Source organism: Nelumbo lutea, chromosome 2 (genome assembly GCF_056320005.1).
Source record: "Nelumbo lutea isolate HS-2025 chromosome 2, American lotus-T2T, whole genome shotgun sequence".
Taxonomy (NCBI): Eukaryota; Viridiplantae; Streptophyta; class Magnoliopsida; order Proteales; family Nelumbonaceae; genus Nelumbo; species Nelumbo lutea.
The window spans coordinates 154,643-181,813 of record NC_142685.1 but is presented as its reverse complement, the minus strand read 5'-3'; the positions used below and the strand labels follow the sequence as shown (position 1 = coordinate 181,813).

The following is a 27,171-nucleotide window of genomic DNA, read 5'->3' as shown; positions in this document are numbered from 1 at the left end:
CTGGTTCCTTCCTTGAGTTATCTTTCATCATTAGATTGAGAGTCATGTCAATTGGGTAAATATCATAGAGTCTCATTTAGTCCAAGAGTCAATAGTCGTGTCTCAAGTCCTTTATCTTTAGTTCATTCCGATGTATGGGGTCCAATTAAAGTGGTGTCATACAATGGGTATAAGTATTTTGTAATCTTTGTTGATGACTTTTCAAGGATGACATGGATTTATCATATGAAAGATCGTAGTGAGTTGTTCCCCATTTTTCAAAAATTTTATGCTGAAATACGCACTCAATTTGGTGTTCATATTAAAATTCTTCGCTCCGATAATGCCAAAGAATACAGCTCCTCACCATTTCAGCAATACCTAGAACATCATGGGATCATTCATCAAACTTCTTGTGCCTACACCCCACAACAGAACGGTGTAGCTGAACGAAAAAATCGACATCTTCTTGAAACTGCTCAATCCTTGATGATTAATATGAATGTCCCAAAACATTTTTGGAGTGATGTTGTTCTCATATCCTGTTTTCTGATCAATCGGATGCCCATGTCAATCCTTGGAAGTCAATCCCCTTTCTCCGTGTTGTTTCCCACTTTAACTCCATTTCCTCTTACCCCAAGAATCTTTGGTTGTGTTTGTTTTGTTCAACACTTGGGGCCTGGGTTAGACAAACTAGATGCTCGAGCTACTAAGTGTATCTTTCTTGGCTACTCAAGGACTCAGAAAGGGTATAAGTGTTATAACCCAAAATCCCATAAATCGTTTGTGTGCTCTGATGTCACCTTCTTTGAGTCAATTTCGTTCTTCTCAGATGCAGGGGTCTCTTCCTCTCCCTCTGTGGTTCCCCTTCCTGTACCTGTTGTGGATATCCTTCCAGTAGCTCCTGTTTCTACTACAGATGCACATCCTATGTCTGTTACTACTGTGAAACCGCCAACCACTCAAGTGTATACCCGCAGAAGTGCAACGGGCCCTCCTCCACTTCAGCCCTATCAACAGATCCTGCTACTGCTCCTCCTTCAGATCCTGATCTTCCTATTGCTCTGCGAAAAGGTAAACGTACTTGTACTTCTCACCCCATTTCACACTATGTTTCTACTGCTCACCTTTCTGCTTCTCATTGCAAATTTATATCATTACTCCCATCTGTTCCCATTCCCAAGACTGTCCAGGAAGCTCTTGCCTCCCCAGGGTGGCAGCAAGCCATGGAAGAAGAACTCTTTGCTCTACAACATAATCACACATGGGAACTCACCGCTCTTCCTTCCGGTAAGCACACAGTTGGGTGTAAATGGGTCTACACAGTGAAGTATCTTCCTGATGGCAGTGTGGAGCGATTAAAAGCGAGGTTAGTGGCCAAGGGTTATTCTCAGATGTATGGTGTGGACTATATGGAGACATTTTCTCCTGTGGCTAAGATTGGTTCAGTTCGGGTGCTGATTTCATTAGCTGCTATGTATGATTGGCCTCTTGTACAACTTGACATCAAAAATGCCTTCCTGCATGGTGATCTAGTTGAGGAGGTGTATATGGAGCAACCACCAGGGTTTGTTGCTCAGGGGGAGTCTGGCAAAGTGTGTAGGCTCAAAAAAACAATTTATGGACTGAAACAATCTCCATGTGCTTGGTTTGGCAGGTTCAGTGAAGTGATGAAAGCCTTTGGGATGAAACAATGTCAGGTTGATCATTCTGTGTTTAGCTATAACTCAAAGGATGGGAAAATCTTGCTAGTCGTGTACGTGGATGATATTGTCATAATTGGGAGTGATAGCAATGGAATCAACAAGTTGAAGAAATTCTTACAGGATCACTTCAATACGAAAGATCTGGGGAAGCTGAAATATTTCCTGGGAATAGAGGTTGCAAGGTCAAAACATGGGATCAACCTATGTCAAAGAAAATATGTTCTTGATCTACTTAAAGAAACAGGGTTGTTAGGTGCTAAACCAGCAGAGACTCCTATGGAACTCAATGCCAAGCTGTGTGTTGATGCGGGTGAAGAGTTTGATGATCCTAGAAGATACAGAAGGTTGGTGGGCAAATTGAACTACCTAACCATTACCCGACCAGATATATCATTTGTTGTGAGTGTGGTGAGCCAGTTTATGCAACATCCTCGGATTCCTCACTGGGAGCTATTCTGAGAAATGTTAGGTACCTAAAAGGTGCTCTAGGTCGTGGTTTGTTATACCAAAACGGAGGAACTCTTGAGATAGTAGGGTACACAGATGCTGACTGGACTGGTTCTATATCAGACAGGAGATCAACTACAGGGTATTGTACCTTCCTCGGTGGCAATCTTGTAACTTGGAAGAGCAAGAAACAAACAGTGGTGGCAAGAAGTAGTGCAGAAGCAGAGTACAGGGCTATGGCCCATAACAAATGTGAGCTAGTATGGCTAAAGAACTTGCTTCAAGAGATGGAATTCTCAATTGACAAACCCATGAAACTATACTGTGATAACCAAGATACTGTTCACATCTCTTCCAATCCCGTCTTTCACGAGAGAACTAAGCATACTGAGGTTGATTGTCACTTTGTAAGAGAGAAAGTGATAAATGGGATGATAATTGTTAGAATGCTAGTGTGTTCGGCTGATAGGGTCACGTATTAGCCCATTCTTATGTTAATTTTATCTTGTAACTGGGGCTTTGCTAATGGGCCTAATCTTGTTTATGTTTTAAGTATTCTGGTTGTCCCATTACTAATCAGGGGTATACCAGTAATTTTATTGTACTTTGTACTTTACTTATATTTAAATAAAGGCATGGTCGACTGCTAAAACAGTTCGACATTCTCTGCATCTAAGAAGTTCATCCTCTTCTTTACTACTTCGAGTCCAGCTGCCTTCCTTCATCTTCTCCTTTCTTTCTCGGTTGCTGCAGTGAAGACCTACGAGTGTAAGGGAACTCAGCAAGTTCGAACCTAGGGTTTCTCTTGGTTGTAGGACTCAAGGGAAGTAAGACCCAGAAGTAGATGTCCTACTAGTTTTTTTTTAGCAAGTAGTAGCTATTTGGCTATTAAGAGAGGTCTATACAAGATAGACCTAGTTGAGGATTGATTCCAACAGTCCTAGCACTAGCCGAAAGGGGGAGGGTTTCCTCTACAATTACAACTTTGGTGCTCCAGCCAGATTTGTGTAGAACAGTGGTAAAGGCATAGCCTCCTCTACAGTTGCAGCTTCAGTGCATCAGCAAGACCTTTACAGAACTGTGGCGACTTCAGTTATAAATCATTTCCAGGTCGGTTATCAGCCCTTCTTTTGGTATCAGCACTACTTCTGCTCTGTGAATTGGTTCAGTTACAGATCTTCATTTGCTAATGTACCCGAACTGGTTTAGTCTTAAGTGAAACCTATCCAGTGTGCTACCAGCACTGTGAACCCTGTGACCACTTCAACCAGCCCTAACCAGAACCACCTACAGCACTGTGAACAAAATCTTTAACCGAAGTTAGGATGTTATCACTTTCTGGTGAAATTTCTTCTAGAGATAACAAATCTATTACAAGGTCCTCAAACCTGGAGAACCCTAATTTGCATAGCTTGCAGATTACAAGTGTGCTATTGGATGAGTATAATTTTAGGGAATGGTCAGTCTCAGCAAGACAGTTCATTACCTCACGGGCTATTTGGATGGGAGACAAAAAGGAACCAGAAATCAGCAGCCCTGAATACACTGTGTGGCGCACGGAAAATGCCACAGTCATGTCTTGGTTGTTGGCCTCCATGACTCCTCGGGTGGCCAGAACTGTTCACCACTTCCTTACAACCGCAAAAATCTGGAAGAAAGTATCTAAGACATATGGCCAAAAGAATAACAATGCCAGAATCTACAGGCTGAACCAAGACATTGCAGCCCTAAGGCAAGGAGACATGTCTATGGCAACATACTTTGCAACACTGGAAGGCCTCTGAAAAGAACTTGACCATCACTTGATATTGGATTAAGAAAATGCAAAGGATAAGGAGAGGCATGATAAGCAGATTGAGGAGGGCAGAGCCTTCATGTTCCTAGCAGGCTTAGACCCTATATATGAAGGTGTAAGGTCACAGATTCTAGGGAGAGACGAATTACCTGAAATTCATCATGTTTACTATCTGGTGAGGAATGAAGAAGTAAGGAGAAAGGAGATGCAAGTTGATTCCCAGACAGAAGCAACAGAACTATCTGGAGAACATTCAGCTTTAGTCTCCACTAAGGGAAACAGATTTTCAGACAAGAAGACCCTCAAATGTACCCATTGTGGTGGTGAGAAACACACAAAGGAGAAATGTTGGGTATTGTACCATCATCTGAAGCCAGCTGCTCTGAGAAAGGAAAAAAGGTAACATAAGGGTCATACGGCAAGTGGGAATCTTGCCACCAACAGCAGTAGTGACATCTCATAGAGTACGCAGTCAGTGTCTTCCTCCACCACAAAGCAGGCTACTGTTTTTGCCGGACCAAGTACCTTGGGCTTTACAGCTAATGAAGTAGAGGTTCTCAGCCGGGCATTTGCCCGTCTGAAAAACAATCCTTTAGCTTCCACCTCTCTTGTCAAATCAGGTACAGCCTCTGCATTTAGTGCAACTAGTTTCATTAATTCTAGCTCTTGGGTGATTGACTCAAGGGCCACTGACCATATGACACACATGTCCTCATTATTCTCCTCATATCATTTGTTGTCTGGCCAGGATAAGATGAGAGTAGCTGATGGGTCACTCTCCACCATCTCGGGAAAGGGAGTGATTGACCTAAGCAAGGATCTCTCTCTTAAATCAGTCTTACATCAAATCTGTTGTCTGTTTCAAAGCTTACAAGAAACTTGAACTGCAATATAACTTTTTTTCCCTCTCACTGTGTCTTCCAAGACAGATTGACGAGGAGAACGATTGGGAGTGGTCATGAGTATGAGGGCCTCTACTATTTTGATGTGAATGTCAACTCAGCACTGCAAGTTTATGCTACTACTAGTCCAGAAAGTGTGGAGTCAAGAGCTAGGCTGCACTTGTGGCATGCTAGGCTAGGTCACTTGTCATTTTCTTCTTTAGCTATGTTGTTTCCCGATTTATGTAAGGGAATTCTGAGTCAAAGTTTAGTTTGTGATGTGTGTCAAATGTCAAAACAGTGCAGATCAATGTATCCAATTTCTAGTAATGAAATACAAGCCTCTTTTGATTTGGTCCATTCTGATGTTTGGCGTCCTTCACCCATTGTTTCTATTGATGGCTTCCGTTATTTTATCAGTTTTATTGACCATTATTCTCGGTGCACTTGGATTTATCTATTAAAAGGACGTGAAGAAGTTCCACGGATAACTATGATGTTTTGCAAGATGATTGAAACACAATTCGGGAAGAAGATTAAACAATTCCGTTCAGACAATGCAGTTGAATACTTTGAAAGATCCCTGAACTCATTCATGGAAGACGAAGGCATGTTACATCAGTCATCATGTGCTTACACTCCTCAGCAAAATGGAGTTGTTGAGTGCAAGAACAGGCACCTAATGGAAACAGCTCGAGCTTTACTTTTCCAGCACAATGTGCCCAAGCAATATTGGTCTCAAACTGTCCTCACTGCATCATACCTGATAAATCGGATGCCATCTAAGGTACTGGGTATGAAGACCCCCTTCTCTGTGTTATGTCCCACTCTTCCAGATTTTCCTCTTCCCCCACGGGTTTTTGGATGTACATGCATCATACATGTGAAGGATCCAAAGAAAACCAAGTTGGATCCTAAGGCTACAAAGAGAATATTTTTGGGGTACTCTCCTGCACAAAAGGGGTATAAGTGTTATGATCCTGTCTCCAAGAAAAAATGTCACCAGAGATGTAGTTTATTTTTAGTCTCAACCATATTTCCAATCTTCCCAGAATCCTCTTTAGGGGTAGACTAGTGGAATGGAAGAGGATTCTTAGTCTCCCTTCTTTTTTGTTCCCCTTTCATCACCTTCCACTCCCCCTTCATCACCTAGTTGTAACATTCTGGGTCAACCTAGTGAGACTCCAGCATCAACTGATGCTTCTGATGACTCCAACAAACAAGAGAAAGATATACTCACATACAGTAGAAGGAAGAAGGGCCCTCAGCCTCATGATTGCAATCAGTTGGACTCAGATCAATCTGTCTCTGCAATCCAACGCATTCCATAGCTGATTATGTCTCCGTAAGCCTGTTCGTTCTTGTACCACTCGGCATTCCATAGTTGATTATGTCTCTTACTCACATTTATCACCTGCTTATCATTCCTTTGTGTCTGCTCTTTCCTCTGTATGTGTCTCTTCCAGATATTCAGAGGCGGTATCTGATCCAAGATGGAAAGAAGCCATGAATGATGAAATGAAAGCACTAATAAAAGCAAGAACGTGGGAATTGGTGGACCTACCAGAAGGGAAAGGCATTATTGGGTGCAAGTGGGTATTCACAGTAAAGCACAGGGAAGACGGGTCAATTGAAAGATACAAGGCCAGACTTGTGGCAAAGGGATTTACACAAAAGGAAGGAATTGACTACAAGGAAACCTTTGCCCCGGTAGCAAAACTCAACACAATCAGTGTTCTACTGTCATTAGCTGCAAAATTCTCTTGGGAACTCCATCAGTTGGATGTGAAGAATGCTTTCCTAAATGGTGATCTACATGAAGAGGTATTCATGGAACCCCCACCTGGATATAATGTTGGAAAGGTGTGTAAATTAAGGAAAGCTTTGTATGGCTTGAAGCAATCTCCCCGGGCATGGTTTGAGAGACTTTGTACAGCCATGAAAAAAGTGGGGTACACTCAGAGCAGTGCGGATCATACATTGTTTACAAGGAGGCAAGATGGAAAACTTACAGCTCTCATTGTTTATGTGGATGATATGGTGATTACTGGAAATGATGTGAAAGAGATGAAGAGGCTGAAGGAGTTCTTAGCTTCAGAATTTGAGATCAAGGACCTAGGAAATGTGAGATATTTTCTCGGGATTGAAGTTGCTAGATCAAGAGAAGGAATCTACATGTGTCAACGAAAACATGTGCTAGATCTCCTAGAAGAAACAGGCATGATGGGATGCATGCCAGCAGACACACCAATAGAACCGAACCATGGATTACAAGAATCAATGGGTGAGGAATACTGTGACAAGGAAAGGCACCAAAAATTGGTAGGAAAACTGATATACTTATCCCTCACTAGGCCAGACATTGCCTATGCAGTGCATGTTGTCAGTCAATTCATGCACTCACCAAAGACTCCTCATATGAGAGCAGTGGAAAGATATCTCAGATACTTGAAAACTTGCCCAGGGAAAGGAATTCTATTCAAAAAGAATAGTAGACTTGAAATTGAAGCCTATACTGATGTTGATTCGGCTGGGTCTGTTGGAGACAGAAAATCAACCTAAGGTTACTGTACATTCTTGAGAGGAAACCTAGTTACATGGCGCAGTAAGAAGCAAAATGTTGTGGCTAGATCAAGTGCAGAAGCTGAATACCGAGCTATGGCACATGGGGTGGCTGAACTCTTATGGCTCAGAACTCTCCTTAATGAGCTTGGTATCAAGACTGAAGGTCCTCTCAAGTTGTACTGTGATAATAAAGCAGCTATCAACATTGCCAACAATCCCGTGCAATATGACAGGACAAAGCATATTGAAATTGATCGACACTTTGTCAAAGAGAGAATTGTTTCAGGGGAACTCTGTTTGCCTTATACTCCATCAGAAATGCAGATTGCAGATGTATTAACAAAAGGACTGGCAACTACAAAGTTCAAGGACATACTTGGCAAGATGAACATGATTTATATCCATGTTTAGCTTGAGGGGGAGTGTTAGAACGCTAGAGTGCGTTCGGCTGATAGGGTCTCCTATTAGCCCTTTCTTATGTTAATTTTATCTTGTACCTGGGCCTTTGCTAATGAGCCTAATCCTGTTTATGTTTTAAGTATACTAGTTGTCCCATTACTAATCAGGGGTATACCAATAATTTTATTGTACTTTGTACTTCACCAATATTTAAATAAAGGCATGGTCAACTGCTAAAACAGTTTGACATTCTCTGCATCTAAGAAGTTCATCCTCTTCTTTACTACTTCGAGTTCAGCTTCTCAGTTTATAATAACCACATCTCATGTGAGCTCAGGAAATCAGTGGGTAGATCTCCTCACAAAGGCATTGTCTCGGGGAAGAATAGATTACATTTGTAACAAGCTGGGACTATATGATATATACTCTCCAGCTTGAGGGGGAGTGTTAGAATGCTCGAGTTAGGGGTATTTTGGTCATTCAGGATTATCTGCTTGAGAGTGAAAGGTCTATTGTATCTGAGTTTAAGTTATGTGTCCCATATTCTATGAGGGACAAAATGGTCTTTCCTGTAACTCTATGTTTTTTAATAAATACAAGTGAGTCGGCTAGGGGAGTTGATTTTGACACTCTTCTAGTCTGGCCGAACCTTTCTTTCTTCTTCTTCTTCTTCCTCTTTTCTTTCTTCTTCTCTACTTCAACCTAGAATCTGCTAGGGTTTACTAACACTCACTACACTCCCCCTCAAGCTAAGCATAGATGTCAATCATGCCTAGCTTGCTTACACAATGTTGAAAGGTAGGCAAACCTCTCCTAGAGCCACTCTCTCCCGTATAAAGTGTTTGTCTACCTCATTGTGTGTAGTTCTATCATGCTGAACTAGGTTATGAGCAATGTTAATAGCAGCTTGGTTATCACAATACAACACCAGTGGTTTGTCATTTGAAACACCCATCTCATTAAGGAGAGATTTAAGCCATAACAACTTAGAAACACCATGGGCCATAGCTCTATACTCTGCCTCAGCTGAAAATCTAGCAACCACTAATTGCCTTTTGCTTCTCCAGGAAACAATATTTCCGGCTACCATAGCACAATATCCTGATGTGGGTCTCCTGTCATCCACATTTCCTGCTCAATCAGCATTTGTAGGAGCATGCATGAACTTACTGAGGGTTTCCTTAAGGTAGCATAACACCCTTTCTGTAACAGCCATATGTGTGCCTCTAAGAGCATGCATGAACTTACTAATAACACTCACAGCATATGAAATGTCTGGACGAGTCATACACAGAAAAAGAAATTTTCCCAATAATCTTTGAAAACTCCCCTGTCAATTAAAAATTCTCTATCATTAGCTAAGAGTTTATGATTCACATCAATAGGGGTAGAGGCAGGTTTAGCACCAAGTTTTCCAATCTTAGTAAAAAGGTTTAGCACATACTTCCATTGAGAAATAAAGATACCTTCCTTGGATCTAGCAACCTCAATGCCCAAAAAATACCGCAACCCCCATAAATCTTAATGTCAATTTCAAAACTGAGAAACTTCTTGAGAGCACTAACTTCTTTTGTATCACTGCCAGTAACCACAATATCATCTACATAAACTATAAGAAATATCACCAGAGTGTCTTTTCTCTTAACAAAGAGGGTAATGATTTGGTCGATTCTGAGTGTAGCCAACTGAACAAGAGCAGCCCAAACCTGTCAAACCAAACACATAAAGATTGTTTCAGGCCATAAAGTGATTTCTTCAATCTAAACACCTTACCCTACATTTCCTTGCCATTTATACCAAGAGGATATATATATATTAGTGAGATCATCATTCAGGAATGCATTCTTAACATCAAATTGATATAGAGGCCAACCATAGCTCACAGCTAAGGATAAAAGAACTCTCACCGAAGTCATCTTAGCAACTAGAGAAAAAAGTCTCAATGTAATCTATCCCATATACCTAGGTATATCCCTTGGCAATAAGTCAACCCACTTGCACCCAACAGGTTCCTTCCCAACTAACAAGTCAACAATATCCCAGGTATTGTTTTTATGAAGGGCTTCTATTTCAAAACTCATAGCATCCCTCCAATCTAATGTGGCTAAGGCTTTTGAAACAGACTTTGGAATGGATTGAGAGGAAATGGAGGCTAGAAAGGCATGGTAGGATGGGGACAAGTTGTAGGAAAGGTGTTTGGAAATACAATGAGTTGTACATTTCCTCTTACCTTTTCTCAAAGCAATGGGTAAGTCAAGGTCTGGAAACAAGAGTGTTGGTGGAGGAGGTGATAGACATATCCTCTCTTTAGTAACCAAGAGTGCCTGAGACTCAACTGGAGGTGTGGGATCAACTTGTGTTTGCCTTAGCCTTTGTTGCTGGTACCACCTCTGGAGAATAGGATGAGTGGAAACAAATGGAGGACTAGTAGGAGGAGGGGGAGGAGCAAGAGTGGAAGACCTCAAAGGAGAGGATCCCTCCACGGTAATGGGGGTAACTGTGGAAGGCTCAACTGGAGTTGGCAAAGGAAAGGATGAAGAAAACAACTCGAGAGATCTCTCTCCCTCAGAAGGATGGCTATAAAAAGGAATTGACTCTAAAAAGGTGGCATCCATGGAAACAAACTAGGTGCCACTAATGGGATCAAAAACAACAGTATCCCTTCTGTCTGGAGGCATAACCAAGGAAAATGCACTTCTAAGCCTTGGGGACAAGTCTTTTGGAACTAGGAATGTGGACAACCAAAGACCCTCAAAGGAATAGAGAAAATCCCAACATCAGGAAAGAGGACTCCAAAAGGAGATTTTAACCCCAAGACTTGAGAAGGCATGTGATTAATAAGGTAGGTAGATGTTAAAACTGCATCACCCCAAAACCTCACAGGAACATGGGTAGCAAAAAGAATGCTCCTTGCAACTTCCGCAATGTGTTTGTTTATCCTCTCCGCTACACCATTTTGTTAGTGAGTGCGAGCACAAGAATTCTAATGAATAACCCCAAACTTCTCAAGATAGGAAGTAAGGTCCTTTTCAAAATATTCCTTAGCATTGTCTTAACGGAATATTTTGATGTGGGTATTAAACTGAGTATGTGTTCATGGAACTGTTGCACAAGTTTAGGCACTTCAGCCTGGGAGCGCATAAGGTAAATCCAAGTATATCGTGAAAAACCATCAATAAACAGGATGAAATATTTATACCCACCTATACATGGTAAATGGTAAGGCCCCCACACATCAGAGTAAACAATATTAGAAGGAATTTTTTATCTTTTATTACTTGAAGAATAAGTGTTCTTACAATGCTTAGAGAACTCACAAGACTCACAATGAAGACTCAATAGACTTATTTCCTTTAAATAACTTTGGTAACAACTGACACACTGAAGAAAAGTACAAATGACCCAAGCAACTATGACATAACATAATACGACTAATGGACTCTGAAACAAATGTAGTTCTCTTAAGTTGTACTTGGCTCTGCTCAGGCATGTCTAACAAATAGATCTCATTCGCCTTATGGCCACTCCCAATCACCTTTTGAGATTTCATGTCCTGAAAAACACAATTTGATGGAAAAAAAGTTCACTGCAATTCAAGGATTTAGTCAAATTACTAATTGAAAGAAAATTGGTATTACGTTTACATGAAGAATAGATGATAAGGTTGGGGCATTAGAGGTCTTAATGTCTCCCTTTCCCATGATAGGGGCTAGAGAACCATTAGCAAGGGATATCTTTACCCCGGCCAGAAAGAAGTTGGTAAGAGGTGAATAACCATGAAACATTGGTCATATAGTCAGAAGCATTAGAATCAATTATCCAAGGGGTTTTATGAGTACCTGAGACAGAAGCATGATGTGCAGTAACACAAATACTTGAGTGAGCATATGTAGAGGAAGGAACAGTCTCTAAAGGAGTTGTAGTAGTGGACTCCAAGTGATTGATGATTCAACCATACTTCTCATATTCAGCCCTAGAGACTGCAAGTTGTTCCCCTACTGACTTCTCTCCACCTTATCCTTGTTCACCTTGTGAAAAGGTAGCTACATTTGCATTTCCACCTTTTCCGGTTTCAACCCTTTTTCCACCATTTTCTTTCTTGAATCTGGTAGGAACAAGCTCTAGATGTAGCTTCCAACATGTGTCTTTAATGTGTTTAGGCTTCTTACAGTATTCACAAATAACATCTTTCTTCCAGTGTTAACATTCGACTTCATCCCAACATTAGAATAGTGATCAACCTGCGACTCAACAGACTGAACCTATCTTATGCTCTCCTCACTGCTCACCATAGCATATGCTTGAGACAAAGTCACCTTATCCTTTGCTAAAACATTCTGCCTCACAATACTCCAAGTTGAGTGCGGTAAGGAACTCAAAGACCCGATTTCTCTCCACCAACCTCCTATATGCTTCTGCAACCCCAAACAACAGTCTCCATCAGATCAATCTCTTGCCAAAGATATTTCAGCATAGAGAAGTAGACTGCTAAGGGCTTCTCCCCTATCTAAGATCATTCACATCATGCTTCAATTTGTAGGCCCGAGCAACATTAAGCTTTTGGGAATAGGTCTCTGTGACACAATCCCACACTTCTCTTGTAGTTTCCATCCATAGGTAATGCTGACTAATGTGTGGTTGCATAGAATTCACTAACCAACCCACTACTGCGTAGTTTTCTTGCATCCGCCTTTCATAGGTAAGATCATCCTCCTCCGATTTCTTCTTACTCCTGGTAATATAACCCCATTTTCCTCTACTACACACATGTATCTTAATAGATTGAGACCAAGCTAAATAATTGGTCCCATCTATCTTCACAGTAGTCACAACCCCAAAAAGATTATCCACTGACCCCCCATGTCCAAACCCAGAATCTATAGAATATTTGGTCTCTCCTCCAGTTTGCTCCATTGAGTAAACAGATGCAAACAAAAAATCAAATTAGGGATTTACTAGGCTAGATGTATTGTTCTAAGCAAAGAACAACCTTTCAATCCCCCAAAATTAAGGTTTCACTGGGTCCTGCGGGATGGGGAGAAAGAGAGAAACTTCAACAACCCCTTCCAAAGGTTCTAAAATTCAATCCAACCAAAACCACCCTTAATAGAAATCAAAAGGCTTACCTCCAATCCCCAACCTGTAACAAGGTTTCTCCAGTTATCTAAGGTTTTTGGGAAAAATCTCCAAGAACTTGCCTTGGGCTTCAACTAAAGATGAAAAACCTCCACAAAACTCTCTAGAAACCTTCCTAACAGGGCTGCATAAGTAATTGATTGATCAACCGATCAGTTCTACATACACACTATGTATGGGCAAAGAAGGAGAAAAAAGTCGAAAATGGGAACCCGCTCTGGTACCAAGTTGAAATTTAAGCCTACAGAATTCAAATAATGCATGAAAAGAAGAAAACTGAGAAAGAGAAAGAAGAAGAAAGAAGTTTCAGCAATAGGTTGTGAAAGAAGAAAAGAAGGGAAGAGAGAAAAGAAGAATTCGGACCTTTCTCTCTAGCCCTCTTTCATCACTTTTATTAATAACTCTAAGTCTGAGTACAATTACTTGGATGCCCTTAATGGGGCAGCTACAACTAAAGAAATAATTAAAGAAAATTAAATAAGGCCTATAACTAAGAAGTACTTCTTAGAACTACTTATTTCAACAACCACTTAAGGTTGTTTGGTAACCCACTTTTCAAATCACTTATTATGTTTTTAAGCACTTAGTAGGGTGGGAATGTTTGGTAAGCTACTTTCCCCATAAGTGCTTATATTGACAAATGACAATTTTAACCCTCACTTCACTCATACATATATACAATGCTTTTCACATGTTATACTATACATTTCAACTGAGAGCCCACATGGACCCCACTTCATGATAACTAAGAGCCCACGTGGACCCGCACGTGAATCGCCATGTTGATCCAATTAAAAATAATAATAATAATAACTAATATTAACAAATAATGAATAATATTGATAAATAACAAATTACTACCAGAAGTGCTTTTAATGTATAGATTTCACAAATTACTTCCAAAAAGCACTTTCAAGACAATTTTCACAAAATACTTCCAAAAAGTGCTTTTAAAGCACAGTTTTCACAAAATACTTCCAAAAAGTACTTTTAAGGCGTAGTTTTCACAAAATACTTCCAAAAAGTACTTTTAAGGCGCAATTTTCACAAAATACTTCCAGAAAGTGCTTTTAAGGCGCAGTTTTCACAAAATACTTCAAAAAGCACTTTCAAGGCGCAGTTTTCACAAAATACTTCAAAAAGCACTTTCAAGGTGCAATTTTCACAAAATACTTCCAGAAAGTATTTTCAAGGCACAATTTACACAAAATACTTCCAAAAAGTACTTTCAAAGCGCAATTTTCACAAAATACTTCCAAATAGTGCTTTTCAGGTACAGCTTTCACAAAATACTTTCAGAAAACACTTTCAAGGATTGAAAATTCAACATGGGGGAGAGTTCATGCATGTAAGAGGAAATATTGGTGTGAGATGAGAGATGGGACATCTATAAAAATTAAAAACAAACAAGGAGTATCTGTGTTTAGTAGATTTCAATCTGTTTAATAATCCACTACGAGTATGGTTATCTAAAATACCTCAAAGGAACAGGTGCATCTCCTTTTTTATCTGAATTGTTCAGTAAACAGAAACATTTCAATTGAAAATCACCCCAAACAACATACACTCTATTGAGACGGCACAACAAACATCATGTCTGAGTGAAACTATTGTTAATGAACAGACCAAATTTCATACACATACCACCTATGCCTATTGTTAATAGAGTGAAACTAATGTTAACACTCTATTGGGCCGAACTAGTTCCTGTTTAGGGTTATATTTCCCCTTCTTTCAAGAAATTAGACTTAAAGAGAGAGAAGCCTAAGTTCCCTTCCACAAATTGGTCTGTTGCTTTGCTTTGTTTGGGATGAGTTGGAAGGTCAGATAGAACCCTTAAAACTCGAACATCTTTTAACTGTTACAAATCCCCAATTCTTCATAGGTTTTCCCGAGGTTACTTTGTTGCTTGATCATGGAATTCTCTGCCAAGAGCTAGCTAATGTTCTCAACAATGTCAATCTCATCAAGGTGTTCTACTATAAAACAGCCAAAGAGCTTAAAAGAACTCTCCTTTTCCTAGACCGGTTTGGTGGTGTCGATTTGATCATTCGACGGCCTGGACTTCTTAATTTGGAATTGCAAAGCCAGCTTGTTCCACAAATCAAGTTTCTTACAGAGCTTAGTGGGGAAGATGAAAATGCCACAGCAGTCGTGTTGCGTAAGCTACTTGCAATCTTAACCTATAGCGTAGAGCATCTACAAGGCCATGCCAAGTTCTTGAGATCCTTTGTTGGTTTAACCAACCACAAAATCTTCAAAATCGTCCTCGTCTATCCAAATATCTTTAGTGTCAGCAAGGAGAGGAAATTGCATCCAAGAATTGAGTTCCTTAAACAATGCGGGTTGAGTTCCAACGATATCTTCAAGTTCCTGATCAAGGTGTCACTGTTTTCGAGTTCTTGATCAAGTTCCAATGACATCTTCAAGTTCCAACGACAAACATCAGATTTCACGGAACCAATTCTACTAGAGCTTCACCACCGGCTTTGGCAAACCAACGATGAATTTGTCACCGTTCGAACAGGAGAGTTCATAAGTGTAGGTCTGTAAAGAATAGGGAGTTCAAGTTAGAAAAAAAAAAAACTCCAGAAAATAGAAGAAAGTGGCCAAACGACAGGTCTGCCAGCCACTTTTCCTAACTGCCGATCATCCTCGGTGGACCTGCAACTGGTGCGCCGCTACCTGGGTTTGATGTTCAAATGAATGTAGGAGGTATAACCCTCATACAAGGATATATTATCCATTACAAAAAATTATTAGGGACTGGTTCGTCCGTTTTTTTAGGGAAGAAGTACTTCAAAAAAAAAGCCAACTTGAAGTCACTTTTTTAAAGAAGTACTTCTTCCCCGCTTTTTTACCAAACACACAAAACCACTTAATGTGTGGTCCCAACTCTTAAAAGAAGTACTTCTTTTAAATGTTCTCAAACTCTACCTAAATACTACTTGAAAGAAATAAAGAACACTAAGGCCCATTCGGCCCATTCTACTACAATTATCACATTTTCTTCTATTTCTAAACTTCCCCTCCAAAGTCACAAACCAACATTTAGAGTTTCTTTTCCTCTCTACCAAATACTCTTCCTTTCAGTTTTGAAAGAGTCCTTCCATACCTCCAACTGATGTTGGCTTCTCCATCCAAAAAGCTTTGGAACCAAAGTACCGCTTCTCCTACCAAGAAGACTATCCCTCGTCTTCCTCCCCTCAACTTCATCAACAGCTCCCCCTAGTGTACAATCTCCTCAAGCAAGAACTCCTTAATCTCAACCCTGATGCTCTTCCTCCACCTCCGTGCTGGTGAAAACGAACCTTCATCCATTTGGATTACCCTCTTCCTTCCTTCCCTATCAAAGAAGTGTAGGGTAAGCCTATCCCTCCTAAAATTGGGGCACTTTGTTGGCAGGTGTATCATGAAACAATCAATACTTTAGACCTGCTACAAAAGATAAGACTAAATTGGTATTTTCCCCAAATTGGTGTATACTTTGTAAGGCTAACGGTGAGACTTGTTTCCATTTACTAATCTCCTACCTTTTTGTTGCAGGTAGACGGAGCCCTCAAGTATAGCAAGGTTGTTTTGTGCAGAAACTTTTACTCAACTGAGAAAAATAAGGATTTTATGGAGGTGCACAAGGGCCACAAGCGTGTGGAAAATTAGGAAAGAAAGAACGGCTAGGATATTCGAGGAAGTAAGAAGCCATGAAGCAGTTTTTTATTGTATAATGGCTAGGGTGGTGCATTGGGTAAAATCCATGAAGCTATTCTCATCTTTCTCACATGATGACTTCTGGAGAAACTAAAGACAGGTGGCTGCATCTTCTTCAAAGAAACCAAAAGACCATAAACAATGGACACCACTGGAGGGTTTCGTTAAGCTAAACTTTGATGGAAACAGTGTGGGAAATCTGGGTCCCTCGAGTGTGAGAGGTGTTTTCAGAAACAAGCAAGGGCATATAATAGCTATGTTCTCTGCACCCATTAGCTTTGGAGACTCCACAAAGGCTAAGCTTTATGCTGTGCTTCAAGGATTAGAGTGGGCAAAGGAACTGAATCTCACTAATCTAATGATAGAGGGTACTCCAATAAAACAAATTCCGTAAGGCATCTTGTTGGGATGCAGAAACATTAAGGAGTTTTCAAACATGTTGATATTGATGAACTTAAACTCTCTTTATGCTCATACTCATTTGTTTTGAACTTGTTATAATAGTATCATTGGATGCTCAGATATACACTTGGAGATATTTCTACATTGATACACCCTTTGAAAGAAAACACGGCAAGACCTACTTAATACATATCATTATACAGAAGGATCATGGACATCAAAAGTGTAATTCCCTCAAGAGACAATAGTAGGGAGTAATCAGCTCAGCCAACAGGATATACTCTTCTAATGGCTGTAAGAGGCAATACTCATATTTTTTTTTCATCAGTATAAGAAGAGATATCCTTATATTTCTAGTTATATTTAATAAAGCACAAACCATTCAATCTAATGGATGTGATTATAGGAAGCTTCCAGATAGAAAAAAAAAAAAAAAAGAAACAACAAGAAATAGATCGGTCTTGGCCAATTATGTCAGCAGTACTGATTGTTGGAGCAAGCACAAGCAGCAATCTGGAAGCAACAATATAGTCAGACAAGAGAGAGTAACACAATTGTGGAAGATTTTGTGATTAAGTAGGATATTAACAAAGGGCCAGTGCTCATAATTTAACAGGGATATGGCATTACCATATGTCTCCAAAGCTACAACAATTGACAAAGAGAACGGAATGAGTTTTTACTTATCAAAAAAAAAAAAAGAACAAAACAAAATGGCAAAATAGGACTCATGATCTGTTAAAGAAAACCTAGGAAGAAGGAAGAACAGGGAAGAGAGAGAAGAAGAAGAAAAGTGAAAAGAGAATCTTTCTTGGGTCAATGACAGCACCTACTGCACCCTATTATATATTATAAATAATAATATTACAGAGAGGTCCCTTAAAAATAAGGAATGCCAGGATACCCCCTGTACTAATAAGATCATACAAAAAGCCCCTCACTACACTCCCCCTCAAGTTAGGTTGTTAATATCATGCATACCCAACTGGTTGCACAGTTATTCATGGTGTGGGGTAGACATCTCGCTCTCTTGACTCAACAAACAGTATACACATTTCTACCCATTCAACCTTTTCGCGGATAAAATGTCTGTCAACTTACAATGTGTTTAGTACGCTCATGGATAATTGGATAATGAGTAATGCTAATGGCAACCTTCTTGTCACAATACAAAGACATTGATTTGAATTCCACATACCCAATTCTGTAAGGAGATTCTTCAACCACAAAAGTTCAATTACTCCTTGAGACATCGCCCTATACTTGGCTTTTGCACTTGACTTAGCTACCATTGTCTACTTACTATTCCAAGTGACCAGATTGCTCCCCACAATAGTACAATAACCAGTGGAGGACATTTTACCTTTGTAGAATCTATGCCTTAAAACAAGAAGTTTTAGGCGGATGCATATACAGATATACGAACTTAAAACACTCATTGCAAACACTATATCTGGTTGGATCATAGAGAGGTCCAGAAGCCTCCCAACGAGTCTCTGCTACTAAGAGATTCATAAGAGTATCAGTTGGTTTACAACCCAATTTTCCAGTATCCTTCAATAAGTCAAGAATGTCCTTTCTTTGGAATATGATAGTTCCCTTATTAGACCAAACTACTTTATACCAAGAAAGTACCTCAAAGGGCCAAAATCCTTCACCTCAAATTGTGAAGCCAAAAATTCATTCAACTTTTGAATTTCTTCTTCCCAATTTCCAATAATCACAATGTCATCCACATACACAATCAAGATAACAGTAAGATCACCCCTTCTTTTTACATTGCACAAAGCCAACCTATTGAGCTACCTTGTTGAACCTTTCAAATCAGACTCTAGAGGATTGTTTTAGTCCATATAATGATTTTTTCAAAAGGCAAACATTTTCTTCACTTCCTTGAACAATATATATCTCCTCATCAAGGTTACCATTCAAAAAAGCATTCTTCACATCTAGATGATGAAGAGACCATGAGAAATTTACAATTGGAGATAAAATGACTCGAATTGAGTTCATCTTGGCCACTGGAGCAAAAGTTTCATTATAGTCCACAACATATGTTTGATAAAACCCCTTAGCCACCAACTTCACCTTATACCTTTCTATAGAGCCATCTGCCCAATGCTTCACAATGAACACCCATTTATAACCAACCAGCATATTATTCTTCCATTTAGGTAATTCCAAAACCTCTACAACACTTTTAGGAATAGACACACTATAAATAGCAAAAATAAAAGCGCAGAAACTAAGAGGCAACAAGGCAGAGGAAGTAAAGTAGGCAATGGGGTTGATTAGTGCGCGACCTCACACCCTTACAAAGAGCAATAGGAAGGTCAATATCACTAGGAGAGGGTCCAGAAGTACTTGAAGGATGACCGAGGTAAGGATCTGCCTTGTGAAAATCTAATGGCATTAGAAGTACTTCATTAGGTTCCACACCTATATCCAATGGCTAATCTGACAACTAACCTTTGTAGTGCCAAGTACAACAAGTGTAAACACGAGGAGGTTGCTAAGACAATAGCTGTTGATGTGAAGGTTGAGTGGGAAGAGGGAAGAAAGAACATGTCTCACCTAACCACTACTATTCTCCTGAGACGAAACAGAAAAGAAAGAACATGATACAAAAAAAGGAGACATCATGGGAATATAAACCTTTTTAGACACAAGATCATAACACTTGTACCCTTTTTGATTGGCAGGATACCCAAAGAAGACACAAGGAATAGCACAAAGGTATGGCTTACCAAAAGAGGGAAACAAGTTTTACACAAAACATTGACACCCAGGCACATATAGGAATGGAGAACAAGGAGGATGAAGGGAAAAACAACCAATGTGGGACCTTAAACTGTAACAATCATGATGGCATGCAATTAGTTAGGTAGGCCGCAATAAGAACAGCATCAGCCTAGAAGCACTTGAAAACACTCATCTACAAAAGCGACAAGCCACCCCAACAAGTGTATGTTCTTCTGCCATGCAACACCATTTTGTTGTGGTATGCGGGGATAGGAACTGAAGTGTAACATACCACTATGTTGAAGGTACACATTTACATCATTAGTGAAATACTCATTTGCAAAGTCCATTGTGGAGGAGAACCGATGGAGGAGAAGTTTGTGGAAGCCAACCGATGGAGGAAGTATCTCAAGGTGGAGGCGAAGAACTTTCTACTGGAGGAACTAAAAATCAGAGGGCAGACTAGCTTGAAAATCAGGAAAGCTAAGCTGGCTACAGTGTTGTTGGTAGGACTAAACTTTGTAGATACAGCAAGTGCAAAGGGAAAGGGAAAGGAGAGATGTTGGAAAGAATTCATAACAGAGATGGGACGGAGGTATGAGGTGGTTTCATAGCACTTACAGAGCATTTTGGTAACAATAGGAAGCAAATGGTCTGTGTACCAGAAGGAAGAAAGAGCCAAGGGTGGACTGAAATCGTCAAAGTCTTGAGAGAGTTTATCAAGAACGAAAATGGAAAAGGAGAAAGGTTTGGATCAGGTGGAAAAAAAGGTTCACTCGAAAACAGTAGTGAACCCTGAACCCCCTAACCGAATGGTTCCTACCTTGGTGCAGGATGGAAATAGAGCAGCCATACTGGTATCGGAGGAAAAAGGAGATTGGGCGAACAAACTGATTGTTGAAGTTGACAGACCAGGGAGAAGATGGGAGGGGATTGCTGATTTGGTGACAAAACAGCTGAAAATGAAAGACTACATATGTATTAACCCCATTTAATGAGTGCGCGGTACTTGATCCTTTGGATAACAAGCCAAATCTTGAGGCTGTATGTCTGCAAGATAAACTGGGATCTGTGAATATATTCAGATGGTCTCCCTCGTTAAACTCTTAGGAATCCATGATAATGGATAGAGTAACAGTGTATGTGGTTGGGCTACCTTTCCATCTTTGGAAGGTTGAAGTTGCAGAAGCTATTGCAGTGCTGTGCGGAGCAAGACTGGCCGGTGCCTTTTGGGGAGACCTCAGGTCTGCATCTATATTATTAAATGGAGTAAAGCTGGAGGAAATTCCCAAGAAGGTAAACTTGAGAGTGGAAGGAGCCTTCATGGAGGTCTGGTTGGCTTCCTCCATTGAAGCTGGAATGTGGACGGAAGCTCGAAGGGAGGCAGATGGGGAGGTTGAGAAAGAAGCATTACGTGGCAGAAGGGGATTGGTAGATCTGCAAGGATTAGACACTTACTAAAAAGGGAGAGCCAGCTTTTGGAAATTCAAAAGCTTTGCTAAAGAAGGAAAATCGGAGACGTGCTTCACAATACTTTAGCTGGAGGTCTGACAAATCTTATGTTTTAACAGTTACTAATGGCGGTAAAGGTTCGGAATTAAGCACACCTGAGTGCAGGACAGATGGTGAAAAGGGGCAAATAAAACTCTTGAATCGAAGGAAAAAGGGAGTAGGGGAGTTGAAAAGTCGGGCATCATCAATAGGGCCCAGTCTTTCCCCAATCTTGTCCAGGTGAATAGGAGTGGGCCTTTTCAAAGAGGTGGGCCCAAGAAAATTGGGCCAACTTATAGAAGAGTGGGGAAAACTCGTAGTGGGCCGCCCATTGTGGGCTTGTCTAAGGTGGGACAGGGGGAGTTTCATATTAAAATGAGATTTGGGCTGAAATTAAAATGCCCATCTAAGGGACCCAATGCACCTTTAAGTTGGCACGTGAGGGGGAGAGTGGCATCAATAGATGGTAACAACCATCTATCATCATCTTCGTTGAGTTCCACAGGCCGAAACCAGCAGTCTTCGAATCTCCCTGTACCTGGGAACTCACTACGATGGGTCGCACCGGAGAAGACTAACACGATGTCGCCGAAAAAAAGAAACCCTAGGTGTATCAGACAAAGGGATTTAGAGAGGCTGGAGTTGTTTTCTCATTCTGAGGAGGAAGATTTCAATGCCATTGATTCAGACAACACACTAAGTTTAGGGAGTATCGACCTAAGCAGCTCAAGAAATGTGTTTGATGAAGACAGTCTGGGAACAGAGGTACTTTTTCAAGAGAACAAGGAAGAAGACGAGGCATCAAAGTTCGAGGAAGACGTCGTGAAGGTTAAAGATCAGTTGCCTAAGGCTACGGTTCAGGTGCCGCTTGTACCTGCAAAGGAAGTCAGTCCATTAGTGCAGGAAGAGCAGGACATGATGCTGGTAGGAAACTCTTCTCACGCTCCAACCTGCAACGTAACACTAGAAGAAGGACAAAAATGGAAGAGTCTTTCACCTATTAAAGCAGACAGGGTTTTGATTCACAGTGTAAACTCTCTCACGCAAGCTCAGTCACAGGGAACAGCTTTAGGCCCATCTCCTAAAGAGAATCCCTCTCCTTTGGAAGCCGTCCCCTCAGTCCCAAACATTACAGGTACTATTGTCCATTCGGTTTTGGTTACTAATGTGCCTTCTGTGCTTGAAACATATACACCAGCATCCCGAGCAGAAATTCCAATGGGGGGGATGAGAAGAGAGACTGGCAGCTCTGAGTGGGAACTGAGAGAAGGTGAGGTGGCAGTGGAAGAGGGACAGAAGGAGGAACTAGAGAGAATTTGGGAGAGAATCTGCGCGTTGTTGGAGGAGTATAAAGAGAGGGAGGAGAAATTAGATCAAAGGGAGAGAGTAACAACTTTTCAAGAAAAGGACTATTACAGGAGGGGGGGGAGATAAATGAAGCTAGTGCCTTAATGAGGAAGACTAAGGGTAATAATAGGAGAAAAAAGAAAAAGAGATCTGAAGTGGAGAGATTGATTTCAGATATTGAGGGTGATATTGAATTTAGTGGGAGAAGGGAAAGAAGAAAGACTTTGCTGTAAGGTGGAGTCTTTGAGAAGGGGTTTTTTCGAAAAAGTGCTTGATGAAGATCATTAGCTGGAATGTGAGAGGCTTGGGAAGTGAAAGAAATAGAAGGGCAATTAAAGATTTGTTGAGGAGAGAGAAACCGGACAGTCTTGATGCAGGAAACCAAGCTGGCAGAATTGGATAGAAGATGGATCAGAAGTGTATGGAGATCAAGAGAAGTTTGTTGGACTTCAGCGCTGTCCTATGGAGCCAAAGGAGGTCTAGTAACCTTATGGAGGGAGGATGTTGTAGAATCAGTGGAGGAGCTAATAGGAAGATTTTCTGTGTCATTAAAGGTTAGGAATATGGGGGATGGCTTCACCTGGATCTTAACCAATGCCTATGGGCCAAACTCGTATAGAGAGAGGAATGAGATGTGGAAAGAGTTGCATGTCATACGAGGTCTGTGGGAGGGTCCTTGGTGTCTTGGGGGGAACTTTAATGTAATCAAGTTTTGTGCCGAATCTAATAACCCCCAAAGGACAATTACAACCAGCATGAGGAAGTTCAATGATTTCATTAATAACTGTGGTCTAAAGGAATTACCCCTCTTACATGCCATTTTACCCCTTTGCTCAAAATTAGACAGATTCCTCTTCACTGAAAATTGGGAGAATCATTGGACGAACTTGATGGCTAGAGCCTTACCCAAAGTCACCTTTGATCACTGCCCTATCCAGCTAAGTCCTTAAACCTTAACTTCTGGTCCTTGGCCTTTTAGATTTGAGAATATGTGGTTAACTCATCCGGATTTTGTGCACTTGATTAGGGAATGGTGGAGAGAAGAATTAAGAGGAGTGAATTGGAAGGGAGTAAGATTCCACAAAAAATTGAAAAGGTTGAGATCCAAAACTAAGGAGTGGAATAGGGAACACTTTGGAAGGATAGAGGAGCAAAAAATTGACTTGATGTACAGGATTGAGGAACTTGATTCCAAGGAAATATAAAGGACTTGGAAGAAGTCCTTTTGAGAGAGGAAATTTTGTGGAGGCAAAAGTCGCGACATAAATGGATTAAGGTGATGGAAATACTAAATTTTTCCATGCATTGGCCAATGGGAGGAGAAGAAAAAATTTTGTGGCTAAGTTAGAGGTGAATGGGGAGGAGCTCACAAATCAAGATGAGATAGCCAAATGTTTGTGGATCATTTCAAATCAATCTATAGGAAACCGTTGAATAATAGGCCAACCTTGGAAGACTTGGAGTGGACTAGATTGTCTGAAGAACAAGCAAACTGGTTAGAAAGGGATTTTAGTGAAGAAGAGATTAGACAGGCGGTGTTTTCAATGGATAGATCCAAAGCACCTGGTCCGGATGGCTTTACAATGGCTTTCTATCAGGATTGTTGGGATGTGGTCAAAGAAGACCTTGTTGGGGTGTTTCAGGAATTTGTAGATAAAAAACGATGAGCCCGGGAGTCAATGCTACTTTCCTATCCCTAATCCCAAAGAAGGCAGATGCAAAGAACCCTTAGGACTATAGGCCAATCAGTCTAGTGACAAGACTCTATAAAATCCTGGCTAAAATGTTGTCATTGAGAATTCGAGAAGTACTACCCTCCATCATCAGTCAAGAACAAGGTGCTTTCGTGCAGGGAAGGCAAATAACGGATCAGATCCTAATAGCAAATGAGTGCATGGAGGACATGAGAAAGTCAGAAACCCAAAGTTTTGTTTGTAAACTAGATTTGGAGAAGGCTTATGATCTTGTGGATTGGAGTTTTTTACTAGAGGTCCTAGGGTGTTGTGGGTTTGGATCTAGATGGTGCAATTAGGTAAAGGGTTGTATTAGTTCCTGTCATTACTTTGTTTTGGTTAATGGGGTGGTGAAAGACTTTTTCCCAGCTTGTAAAGGCCTTAGACAAGGTGATCCTCTCTCCCCTTTTCTTTTTACTCTAATTGCAGATGTCTACAGTAGATTAATCTCTAAAGCAGATAGGGAAGAGGAAGTTAGAAGCTAGAGGATTGGAAGGAACAATGTCCGGGTAACCCATCTGCAGTTTGCCGATGATATCAGAATTTTTTGTGAAGGGGTGACAAGCGGGAAGTGAGAAATCTCAAAGCATTGTTACAACACTTTGAGAATGCCTCCAATTTGAAGATAAACCTGAATAAGAGTTGTGTGGTAGGGTTTAATCTGAATTAGAGGACTTTGCAGTCTGTGGCGGATTGTTTAGGTTGTCCAATTTCTTCTTGGCCCTTGCAGTATCTAGGTCTCCCTCTAGGGGATAACCCAAAGGAGAGTAGATTTTGGACCCCAATTCTGGAAAAGTTTGAGAGAAGATTACCTTCTTGGAAAAAGAACTACATTTCCATAGGGGGTCGAGTGACTTTATTGACAGCTACCCTAGCAATTTTACCGGTTTATTTTCTCTCTATCTTTAGGATTCCTATTAGGGAAGCTAAGAAGTTGGAGAGGATAATGAGATCTTTTCTGTGGGAGCCTGGGGAGGAAAAGAAAGATCATCTAATCAATTGGGAAATAGTTTATAGGAGTAAAGAAGAGGGTGGACTGGGAGCAGGAAGGTTAGCTCAAAGGAATAAAGCTCTCTTAGGGATGTGGTTGTGGAGGTGGCCTAGAGAAAGGGAGAGATTGTGGCATGAAGTGATAGCTAGTATACATGGCAGACAGAAAAATGGTTGGGATGCAGGTGTATCACGTCAAGTTACGTTGGCATCTCCTTGGAAAGCAATTCAGAGTGTCCTCCCTCAGTTTCTCAACTTGGTCAGGTATGATGTCAACTCTAGTGACTTTGTTTTATTTTGGGAAGATACTTGGGTGGGTACCGTTGCCCTTAAGGACAAATTCTCGGCTCTCTATTCTCTTTCCCTTTACAAGGAAAAAATTGTTTCTTGTTTTCTCCCTTCTATTACTTCACCCTCTTCCTTAAGCTGGGACTTTGGTTTTAGGAGAGGTTTGAGGGATGTTGAACTTGGTAGTGCTTCATAACTGTTGTCTCTTATTAGCAATGTCTTTCTGGACCCTCTTCGCTCGGATGTGAGACTTTGTTCCCCTCATCCAAAAAGTTTTTTCACTTGTGCTTCCTTTTTTAAGTCCCTTTGCCCTTCCATGGGACAATTGGGTTTCCCTGCTAAGGAGATTTGGTTCAGACCTGTTCCTCCTAAAATTATAATATTCTGCTGGGAGGTGTTTTATAGAAAGATCAATACTCTGGATTGCTTGTAGAAGAAAAGGCCTTTCATGTGTTTGTCCCCTAACTGGTGTGTACTTTGCAGGGCTAGTGGTGAGGATTGCTCCCACTTATTTGTATCTTGTTCCTTTTCTAGTGCTATTTGGAGTTGGGTCTTTTCTTTGTTTGGATGCAGGTGGAATCTGTCCTCAGAATTAAGTCAGTTGTTCGATCCTTCTTGTTTTGTGTGGCCTACAAAACAGGGAAAAAACGATGTGGAGATGTATTAGAGCAGCAGCCTTGTGGACAATTTGGGAAGAAAGGAATGCTAGGGTGTTCAAAGAAAATGAAAGAAGCTTACAAACTGTTGAGGATTGTATATTGAATAGAGCCATTCATTGGCTAAGAACTTTGGACTTCTTTCATACGTTTTCCTTTGATGACATTTGGAGTAACTGGAAGGCGGTAGCCACTAGTCATACGAGGAGGGGCAAGGCAGCTGCAGTATGCAAGCCTCCACCTGAAGGTTGGGCAAAGCTGAATTTTGATGGTAGTAGCTATTGGAAAACGTGGGGTTACTGGTTCAGATCTGAAAATAGAATTGTATATATTCCTAGGATTGTGGAAGGATTGATTTAGAAAGTTTTTTCTTTCTATTTTTGTACTTTCTATTTTCTCTTCTTTCTATTTTTTCTTCTTTCTATTTTCTTTTCTTTCTATTTATTGCAGCAGCTTACTGTATAAATATGCCCATTGGCAATAGAATGAAGCATATCAGTATTCTACCATTCCAAAACATGGTATCAGAGCTCTAGGTTTGTCAACCTTGAGATTTTTTCGGCCTTCATTGCCAGTTTTTTGTGTTTTTCTCTTCTGGCCTTCAATGTTGATCTGTAACCAGAAGTGTTCCTTTATTCTCCTTTCTTGCTGACCTTATTTTTCCTCCATTAACAATGTCTGACATGACTGCAACAAGTGATCCCGTCCAAACCGATGAAGGAGCAACAAATTATCATCCTCACACTAGTGATTTGCAGAATATTCAGGCAACATATAGACTGAATGGACAGAATTACTTGAAATGGTCACAACTAGTGCGTACCTATTTGAAGGGAAAAGGAAAAATTAGTCACCTCCTTGGAACAAGACCAAGGTTGGGCAAGCCAAATTTTGATGCTTAGGACG

At 40.6% G+C, this 27,171-nt stretch overlaps 1 protein-coding gene across 5 annotated transcripts in view; it reads right to left on the bottom strand.

Moving 5' to 3' along the window:
• LOC148867957 (KH domain-containing protein At3g08620-like) overlaps window positions 1–27,171 on the bottom strand; it is a 57,486-nt gene that overhangs the window by 14,347 nt on the left and 15,968 nt on the right. For 3 of the 5 annotated variants that reach the window (XM_088970708.1, XM_088970709.1, XM_088970710.1), the window contains exon 4: window positions 9,239–9,478. The exons of the other annotated variants lie outside the window; for them this stretch is intronic. In XM_088970708.1, coding sequence (XP_088826834.1) covers window positions 9,239–9,478 — 240 coding nt within the window. The remainder of the gene's footprint in view (window positions 1–9,238; window positions 9,479–27,171) is intronic. 5 annotated transcript variants of the gene reach the window in all.